This window comes from Sinocyclocheilus anshuiensis, unplaced genomic scaffold (assembly GCF_001515605.1).
Source record: "Sinocyclocheilus anshuiensis isolate Anshui unplaced genomic scaffold, SAMN03320099.WGS_v1.1 scaffold449, whole genome shotgun sequence".
NCBI classification, from domain to species: Eukaryota; Metazoa; Chordata; class Actinopteri; order Cypriniformes; family Cyprinidae; genus Sinocyclocheilus; species Sinocyclocheilus anshuiensis.
In genome coordinates, this window is record NW_015537950.1 from 455018 (window position 1) to 465737 (window position 10720).

A 10720-nucleotide genomic window follows, 5' to 3' on the forward strand; every position below is an offset into this window, starting at 1 on the left:
GTGTGTGTGTGTGTATATGTGTATATATATATAGGAGATCACTGTACCTGTGTTTTGTGAGCGGTTTCATCCTCATCATATTCTGTGTCGACCTCTGTGGCTTCATTCTCATCGCTCTCATCAACTACATCATCCACTAGCACAGAATACACAACCAGGATTTAATACCAGTTTATAACACTGCGTACAAAGAAGTATGAAACAGTATGCAGGGATGCAAACTCATCATGGGTGAAAAAGGTGACAAAGACACGGCAACCCGTTTTTAAACATTGCCTTAAAAAGGACACATAAAAAATTGTGTTTTAAGTTTTATCTTTAATTGTAGAAGCTGTTAAATATATTCAGCCAACACAGACTTGTCGCTGCTGTAGTTTTGTCACTCTGAATTTTTTCTGCATCACTTAATGCACAAGTCTATTTTTGACATCGGTTTGTCAGATAGTTCTTTCTGCCCAGTGCTACAGTTGTGTGACGTGACATGTGGCCAAGTATGGTGACCCATACTCGGAATTAGTGCTCTGCATTTACCCATCCAAAGTGCACACACACAGCAGTGAACAAACACACACCGTGAACACACACCCGGACAGTTATCACTGTCAAACATAGCAATGACTGACGGAACAATTTAGCGGATTCACTCGCGTAATTTTTTACGCTCGCATTTGTCACTCCAGAAACAGCAAAGGTGGATGTTCGGTCCTCTTAGACAAACAAAACTTTTCTTCAAATTGTCAATGGATTATGTAGAGAAACCGATTGCTGTTTATGACCTTACTCCGATAACAGAAAACGGGTTACCGCATTTACATGACCATGTGCGTTTTCAGCTTTTAAAAGCAGTTGACTATAGCAGCTACATTTACATTTAGTCATTTAGCAGACGCTTTTATCCAAAGCGACTTACAAATGAGGACAATAAAAGCAGTCAAAACTAACAAAAGAGCAACAATATATAAGTGCAAATGACAAGTCTCGGTTAGCCTAACGCAGTACACGTAGCAAGGTGTATATATATATATATATATATATAAGAATGAAGAGAGAAGTGATCGACATACATTAAGGTCAGTAGGATTTTGTGATTTGCGCCATACTCTTTTACATTTACATTACATTCTCATTTACATGACCATGTGCGTTTTCAGCTTTTAAAAGCAGATGACTATAGCAGCTACAGAATTTAATTGGTACTAATGGTACTGTAAGACGACCCCCCCCACTTTCTCATCGGATCTACACGAATCTCGTAAGTGACCTATTTTGATCTCAAAAAGATGAGTTTTCACCGAAAGGTGAGGAGTTTGCATCTATGAGCATGTTTACGGTCAAATACTGTCAGCATTAGCAACCAATTTGACTTCTGTAAGGAGACATATTTTGAAAAGAAACAGAATTTACGGGACTTGCATTTATCCTTCGGCAATTGATTGATAAATCACATACAACAATACCAGGAACAATGCAAAGACCCTAAATATGGTGCATTTTGATTTCATTTGGACTTTAAGGTGAGACTGAGATTTATCATGCACCAACACCAATATCAATGACATCCTGTGAGCGCAGCTGTGAGTGTGTTTTACCTCCAGGCGGCTGGTTATACAGCTGCGCCACTGGTCCACCGGCTGGTATGTGTGGTAGAGGGTGGTGAAAGACACTTTTAATAGTAGGCGGTGGTAGGCGGTTCTTTGGAAAGCACTTCCTCATAATTAGGCTGGAGGTATTGACCAGAGGATCCAGTGTCCGGACAGACAGGCACTCCTGAAACACATCACAGTTATATATCTTCATACTGTAGTGAAGCTGTCTGGCATGTTCCAATGGAAGTACCAATAAAATGAAACTTTATCCAACACTTTCATACAGTGGATGTGTTATAAAGGATCCTCATCCCATTGGCGTCTATGAAGGCCTTCCTGCCAAGCTTAATGTTAGTGAGGTTTTTGATGCATCCCAGAATGCTCTTGCGGATGACCACATGGCGGTGACGTGTGTCATTGCGGTGCCAATCTTGGTAGATTGTGAGTAGCGTGGGAAGATATCCTGTGTCCACTGCCCGACGGGCATTCATTCCTGAAGAGCACATGCACAAAACACCTGTTATAGACATCATTAACAGCACTGCAATAACATGTTTTGTGCTGGATATGGATATATATATATATGTGTGTATGTGTGTGTGTGCGTGTATGATACTGTTCAGAAATGTTAGGGGTCGGTAAGATTTTTTTATGTTTATGGTCAATATTTCAATACATGTTGAATTGTAATTTATTCCTGTGATGCGAAGCTGAATTTTCAGCATCATTACTCCAGTTTTCAGTGTCACATGATCCTTCAGAAATCATTCTAATATGCTGATTTGCTGCTCAAGAAACATTTCTGGTTATTATTATTATTATCAATGTGGAAAACAGATGTGCTGCTTAGTATTTTGTGGAAACATTTTATTCCAGGATTTTTTTCAATTAGAACTTTTACTGTCACTTTTGTTCAATTTAATGTATTCTTGCTGAATTCAAGTATTAAATGTATTGGTCACACTTTAGTTTGGAGACCAAGTCTCACTATTAACTCCCAATTTGGTGTTTATTAATAGTTAGTAAGGTAGTTGTAGTAGTTATGTTTAGGTATGGGCTAGGGTTAAGGGATCTAGAATATGGTCATGCAGAATAAGACATTAATATGTACTAATAAACAATCAATCTGCTAGTGATATACATGCTAATAAGCAACTTGTTAAAGGGATACTCCACCCCAAAATGAAAATTTAGAATACTGTTCTGTGTCAGCCGCACCACACGGATACGCTGTTTTCATTAAAATCAAAGCGTAAATAAGCGTAGAAAACGTATCCATGTGGTGCGGCTGACACAGAACAGCATACACAGTTTGCGTTCAGTGGATACTCTCCAAAATGGCGCTATGGTGACGCGGAGGAGACGAATTGTTGAATAAAGTCGTTATTTTTGTTTTCTTTGCGCACAAAAAAAGTATTCTCGTCACTTCATAACGTTACGGTTGAACCACTGATGGCAGATGGACTATTCTGACGATGTCTTTCATACTTTTCTGGACCTTGACAGTGTTATTTACTTAACAATTACTTATTTATTTATTATTTACTTAACAAAATATCTTAAATTGTGTTCCGAAGACGAACAAAGCTTTTACGGGTTTGGAACGACATGAGGGTAAGTGATTAATGACAAAAGTTTCATTTTGGGGTGGATTAACCCCCTTTAACTATGACTTGTCTCAACTAACTTCTAATTTGCTGCTTATTAATAGTTAGTAAGGTAGTTGTTTAGTTTAGGTATGGGGTCAGATTAGGGATGTATAATATGGTCACGCAGAATATGTGCTTTATAATTACTAATAAACAGCCAATATGTTAATAATAGGCATGCTAATAAGCAACTAGTTAATAGTGAGAATTGGTTCCTATACTAAACTGTTACCATTAATATAATATAATACAATATATAATATAACTCATGAATATGGTACTACAAAATTCTTGACAAATAAATAAGGAAGATAAATGGGTTAATTAACTAAGACACTATTTTCATTCTAATTAAGCACTATTTCTATGTATATTTTCATTACCATAATCATCTGTATGATTTATTCCCATTGTGTTATTGTGTTATTCCCATTGTCCTTATTAGTGTAATAAAAAAGGGGAATAAATATAACAGTGTGTAAATTAAAAGTAGTACAACAAAACTATTTCATTACCATTACAATTTATATTTTGTGTGTCTTTCTTTCTATTTTGGTCTTTCATATTAACATGTTCTTGACAGGTTGGGTGAGAATCATCCAAAGCAGGCATCTTACCAGACTTCAGTAATGACGCCAGTGTGTCCAAGGCCACCCTGTTTGGGAAAAGACCCAATAAATGAAACGAACAAATCAAACAAATAAAGTAAAGAAAAACAAAATCAGATTTTATGTTGTCACCACATATTTAGTGATCAGTACCATTCTTGTAACATTGCACTATATGATTCTCAGATCTGGTAAACATGAACACACACACGACATACTTCAGCAGAGTGGTGCTCTTTTTGCTGAAGGGTCCGATGATTTCGAACATGATCTCCAAAGCGCCACTCTTTCCCAGCGACACTGCATTTACCACTACAAGAAAACACAAGTACGCTAATGCCTCACTGTAGTGATGCACTAAAGAAATGTATCAGAAATGCACTACGGAGCACAGAAAATGAGTGAACGTACAGTTGCTTGAGTAGACCCGAAGCACCTGAAGGCACGGCAGCAACAGCTTGTAGTTCTGCAGATTATGCTTCACTAGATTCAGAGTTGCATTCAGAGCCCCGTTCAGACGCGCTTTTACACCAAACTTCCTGTCTGAAGAGGAAATGATGTCACTGGAAATGGTTCATTTGTCCACAGATTCAAACAGATAAAAAGATAAATCTATATTCACAAGAAAATGTTTGGATTGTACCAAATCTAGTGTTTGGCAAAGCTAAAACGAGTGTAGTTCTGGAGTCGTCTGTACCTTTGAGGCCGACTTTGCCCAGTAGAGAGTGAATGTGAAGCATCAGTTCCTCATTGGCCGGAGGGTCTTTGCTGGAGCTCACCAGCAGCTGCAGCAGAACAGCTGTTCCTCCCTTAGACACAAACACCCCGGTCCTGCGGCCTCCACCTACCACAACAAACACAGCAAAAACACACTGTTTTGACTGAGGTGTCCTGATTACAGCATCTTTGAGCTGATTCTAGTGTTGAGAACAAAATTACTTTTTATGGAAGTCTAGGAGTGCTACTTCGAGAAAAAAAAAAACGATTTATTACAGAAATAAAAAAGGTAAACAAATCCCGACAAATAAAGAGACAGTTTTAAACAATAATCAGACAAACATTACAGAAGTTCATTTAGAAATACAAACTCACCAGTTTAGTTCTTATTTTAGTATAATATTAATATTTTGAAATAATTTTATATATTTCAAATATATATTTATATTTTTATATTTCTATTTAGCTTTAATTTCTTTTTATATTTCAGTTTGAGCCATTTTTAATTTTAAGTTTAGTTTTAGTTTTGACCGTGTAAAGCCATGACATATGAAATAAACAAATAAAAATACTTTTTTTTTAAATGGAAAAGTGTTTTGAACCTTTAGACAAAATGCAAATAAATACATAAGTGTTTTATGTTCAATATCATATTTAATACATAAAGCATTTATGGGTCATATAGTATGATATAGTAAAAATATGGCGCTCAGACTCCATGTTTTACAAAAAAAAAAAAAAAAAAAAATTTTTATTTTTTTTTTACTTTCAGCTTGGTGCAACATTAAGTGGTTTCTACTGGAAGGCTCAAGATAAGAGGTAAATAGATAATTAACATGCAAATTACATATTACATACTTCATATCTGTGATTTTTTTTAAATTAGAGGCACTTTTAGCTAATTGAAATCTTGAAAAATGACATTTCAAATTATGTTTAGTCTATGTTTATCATATATATTTTTTTTAAATATTTATCACATCTCCTGTAATAAACAATGGTAATTTTTCACTTTTTGGAGGAAAATGTAGCAATTAGCTTTGAACTTACAAAAATAAAAAGAGACGGATTGCTTCTGAATTAAAATGCTCAAATAGTGACAAGTTTAGTAATAAAAAAAGGGACCAGTGACCAGTTTGGTAATAAAGATAATTTCATATCATAATGTAAAAAAGCAAAATTAATAATAAAAAAAAAATAAACACTTTTTTTTTTTTTAAGTGTTTATAGCATTAATATGGTGTGATATAGTGAGAATATGGAGGCAAAACAGCTAATTTTTATTCAGAGGCCCAAACTAAGCAAAATATATAATTTAGTGTTCACAGCTCTGTAGTTTTTATTGTGGGGGCAAAACATATAATGCAATTCAATGATGACTGAGAAATAAAACATAAACGACCCTCAAAAGGCTGATAATCATATTTAAAACAATTAAAAAAACAAAAAAACTAAACTGATGAATATGTACAATCAAGTAAATCTAAGCTGCTTCAGTCCAGTAAGTATTTATCTTGAAATATGCAAACAATATAAAAGTTGGTATATATTGAGTAAATTGTGTACAACAGCTTATTTGATCATGATGGTAAGAGGTCTTAGAAATGTGGGAATCGAATGATACAGTATGCTTTATAGGGTTAAGTTTGGCATCTAATATTCATATCTGGTTTTATTTTAGCTTTATTTCAATTAACAAAAACAAATCATAGTTTTAGTTTTAATTAACAATGGCAACACTGAAACTCACCCACAGTCAACAGTTCATTCAAGATAGCGAGGATGTTGAGAGTGGTCTGCAAATCCTGCGTATTCTGGACAAAATCAAATGCATTAGCAGCTGAAAAACACTTCAACGCGATCGGAGATGAACAGATGTGATTAAAGTCATCAGTTGTGTGTGACGCTACCTCCAGAGATGACAGAATGATCTCCATCCCACCAGAGCTTTTAGACGCCACCTCATTACGGGTCTTCTCTGAAACATGACCAAACACACCGTTAACAGACAACCCCATGAGTCAACGGCTGTATTTAAATACATACATCATATAGAACATTTATGTACCTGAACAAGTTCCCTGCTCAAGGACAGGCTAGTTTTTGCTTTGAACCAGTGACCTTCAGAGGACTAGACCACTAAGTTTAGCATTATATGTTTTTATTTCTTCCTGATATTTTATTTTTCCCTTTTGTCTTTTTCTGAAACATGTTTAGGCTGTCACATTCATCTCATTTTACACCTTTAAAATCCAATAGCCATGAAGAACCACCTCAAGAAATGTCTCCTTGGTAGAGACCTGGGAACACAAGTGGTAAAGAGTCTTTTATGACTCGGGCCTTGAATGACTGAGATGTTTTAGTATGGCATTCGGCCAACAGAGAGGTAGGTGTGTGTGTGTGTGTGTCTTTTGTGAAAATAAAATGTCAAAATATGGGTCAAATAATGTTCCATAGTCATTCGGTGTAACAGATATATTTATGTAAACATACAGTACTTATTTCGACCTGTACTTATTAAAACATAAAAGAAAAAGTGCTCACACAAAATGTAATTTTTTAAATTATTAAAACCTGACAAATAGTTAAAACCAGTGGTTTGAAGGATATTTGCAAAGACTGGCAAAAATGACCATGAATTAATTTTGGGGGGCTGCACTGTCATCCTTAAACAGAGCCTTTTAATGTTCTAAATATGCCTGAAATGATTTTTGGTATATAAACTATTGTTACACTAAATTACATTGTTTTCTGTAAATCGTGGTAAAAATGTATAATAGCCATTGTTTTTTGCTCAGAAAAAAATACAATTAAAAAGTAACCATTCTAATGTACGAAAAAAAAAAGCTGTATTAAAGGGGTCATATGATGCGATTTCAATTTTTCCTTTCTCTTTGGAGTGTTACAAGCTCTTGGTGCATAAAGAAGATCTGTAAAGTTGCAAAGACTAAAGTCTCAAATCCAAAGAGATATTCTTTATAAAAGTTAAGAGTCAGCCACGCCTACCTAAAACGGCTCGTTCTAACACGCCCCCACATGTGGTTGCAGCAAGCCCTCCGGACACTCCTTCGTCGAATTCGCCGGCTGCGCCGTTCTCAAGCCCGCCGCCGCCACCGCTCACTCAAGGCCGCCGTGTGTGAAACAACTTCTTCGTTGTGAAAGCGAAACTACTTTGTTTGGTCTTCCAAAAGAGGACACGACTAGAAATCAGTGGTGAAGTTGTATTGACAACACTGTTCCAGAACATTTCAACCCAAATATTTGGATGTGTGCAGCACATTTTATGGAGGACTGTTTCCTGATCCTGGGAGAGAAATAATGTGTTTTTTTAACCTTAAACCGGATAAATACATTTCATTACACCAAATACACAAAATAATGTTCTTTTTAGCAGCATCATATGACCCCTTTAAACTTTTATTGGTTTGATGCATGAAAACCCCCATTTTCAAGAGAGAAGAAAGACATATCACACAACATTTGACGCTAAACCTTTGGCAACAATATTGACGTATGTTGACAGGTCCTAATAATAGAGCACAAAATACAATAGAAGCAACTCAACACGTCTTTAGTGACAGACTAAAGACCGCACAGTCACGATAAAAAAACAACTTGAGGAACATCACAAAAAAATAGAGCGGTCAAGAACATTATAATCCTGCAGTGGAACTTCTAAAATCAACACCTCGTGAAGAATAAAAAGTTTGGCTGGCGTTAAAATATCGAGTCATGCATGCCAAGACTCCTTTTAAGTAACAAGAGAGACACAGCCGCTCCATCTACCATTAACGGCAAATGAACTTGTTACGTATCCCAGCATGGATGTACACACACACATAAATAAAAAGTGTTGTGCAAATCAGAAACTGGTGACACGGCAGAAGGCTGGAGAGTACACATGTCAGGCTGAGGCTGCGCATGCTTTCAATCACTCTCCAAAGGACAGAAAAAACCTGAACGCATTTCAAAACGGAGCCAAGTATAGACTAACAAGATCAGCCCGAACCCAATGGTAAGAACATGCTAATAAAAATTTCAAACTAAAAGTCATTTAATTGCTCGAGTTCATAAACTAATTACATTTAAACATTTATGCAACCTGAAATACTGTTTTGCTTTCTTTAACTGCTTTAGAAATATACTGAAAAATAAAAGGTATTTTAATTTTATTAATAAAAAAAATATTAAAAACAACTTTCACTATTAAATAGATAAAAGAACAATGCATTACATAATCATTTATTTTAGTTGTTAGACCTTTGTTTAATAAGATGCAACTTTGTTCATTCTTAGCAACATTACTGGTTGAATTTTACTGATAATTTATCATTAAAATGAGCTAAAATGAACCTTATAATTATTACTATTACACTGAAATCCAATATATTGATTAATTTAAATTATGTATTAAATGATAAAGTTAATGATACAATACATTTACGAAAGAGATACAGATTTGTTGCAATTAATCGTATTAATTAATATGACCAAGTCGATTTTATTTGTAAACAAATACAGTTTCATAATACACATTACAGCTTTATAGAAAATCGTGATGTTAATGTTAAATACTATAATGCCTAATTTTAGAGTAGTAGAGAATGATGATATAAACAATCAAGCAGTTGAGATTTGCTATACAGTATATAATAAAACTAACATTTTTAAATTTAAAAGAGATTTTATTGATTTATCGTAGAGGTTGCTACACTTGTGAACTAGTGCTGTCAAACGATTAATCACGATTAATCACATCCAAAATCAAAGTTTTTGTTCACATAGTATATGTGTGTGTACTTTGTATATTTATTATGTATCTATAAATACACACACATGCATGTATATATTTTAGAAAAATATGTTATGTTTATATATTAAATATATTTATATATAACATAAATTATATGAATTTAAATATAAACGTAAATATTTTCAAAATATATACTGTATGTGTGTGTATTTATATATACATAAATATACACAGTACACATATATGATGTAAACAAAAACTTTCATTTTGGATGCGATTAATTGCGATTAATCGTTTGACAGCACTAGTGTGAACCTTTTTTAAATAACTAACCATCATGTATCATAAGCATTGTTTGGAAACATTTCACATGAGTAGCAGCTGGAAGAAGCAGCTAAACGTAATGAATGATGCATTTCGGTGTATCTAAATGCGGAGTTGTGTGTGTATACACATATCCCGCTCTGATCTTACCGGGGCTGCACGGGGGTCGACACAAACCGCCTGTCTTCCTTCTGGCATGGCTTCTATAGTCCATCTTTATTCTCAACACACATCCAACCCACTCTTATGCCTCTTCTCATAACTTGAATGCACTCCAGCGCTTCATCCAGAACACTGATACTAGGGGGAACTTTATACCGGTGTAATCGTATTTCACATTGAAGCAGAGCCCTCCCACTGCCCAGGTGCTGTCAGTCAAAACACACGCGCCTTCAAAGCCCACAGCAGATCAATGATAGTCACCAGCGGCAGAGGATATGGCAGAGAATGTGAAGGGGAACTAAAGGTTAAAGAGAGAGAGACAGCGAGAGAGAGACCATTGGGAGACGTGGGAACACTTGCTGACGGTATCGTGTGGGGGTCACAGTGCAGAGAGTAGAGATATTACACATATGCGATGTATGGTTACGGACAGCGGGGGTCAGGGGTAAGAACAAACCAATACTGGATATCCCAGAGCAGTCACATTTCACAGCTGATCACCTCAGCATCTCAGGGCCTGTTTCAACCTGCATTTAAGATGCGTTTTTGATGATCTGATCCGAGACATTTTAATCAATTCCATTTTAATTTAATTATTTACATGACGCACTGCGATTAATCAAACGTATCAGATATTAAAGGGGTCATATGATGCGATTTCAATTTTCCCTTTCTCTTTGGAGTGTTACAAGCTCTTGGTGCATAAAGAAGATCTGTAAAGTTGCAAAGACTAAAGTCTCAAATCCAAAGAGATATTCTTTATAAAAGTTAAGAGTCAGCCACACCTACCTAAAACGGCTCATTCTAACACGCCCCCACATGTCTACGTCACTATGTGGGAAGATTTTCATAACGCCGCCCAAATGTTCACGCAAAGAAAGAAGGCGTAACTTTTATTCTCGCTGTAGTATTGTTGTTGCC

At 35.5% G+C, this 10720-nt stretch overlaps 1 protein-coding gene across 1 annotated transcript in view; it reads right to left on the reverse strand.

Annotated features, from left to right (window-relative positions):
- The window catches only part of agtpbp1 (ATP/GTP binding carboxypeptidase 1), a 38719-nt gene that overhangs the window by 22374 nt on the left and 5625 nt on the right, over positions 1-10720 (reverse strand). The window contains exons 4-12 of the mRNA XM_016455138.1: positions 6471-6538; positions 6311-6374; positions 4541-4687; positions 4255-4386; positions 4062-4155; positions 3853-3890; positions 1871-2079; positions 1590-1767; positions 48-136 (exon numbers count right to left, since the gene is read on the reverse strand). Of these exons, the coding sequence (XP_016310624.1) occupies positions 48-136; positions 1590-1767; positions 1871-2079; positions 3853-3890; positions 4062-4155; positions 4255-4386; positions 4541-4687; positions 6311-6374; positions 6471-6538 (1019 nt within the window). The remainder of the gene's footprint in view (positions 1-47; positions 137-1589; positions 1768-1870; positions 2080-3852; positions 3891-4061; positions 4156-4254; positions 4387-4540; positions 4688-6310; positions 6375-6470; positions 6539-10720) is intronic.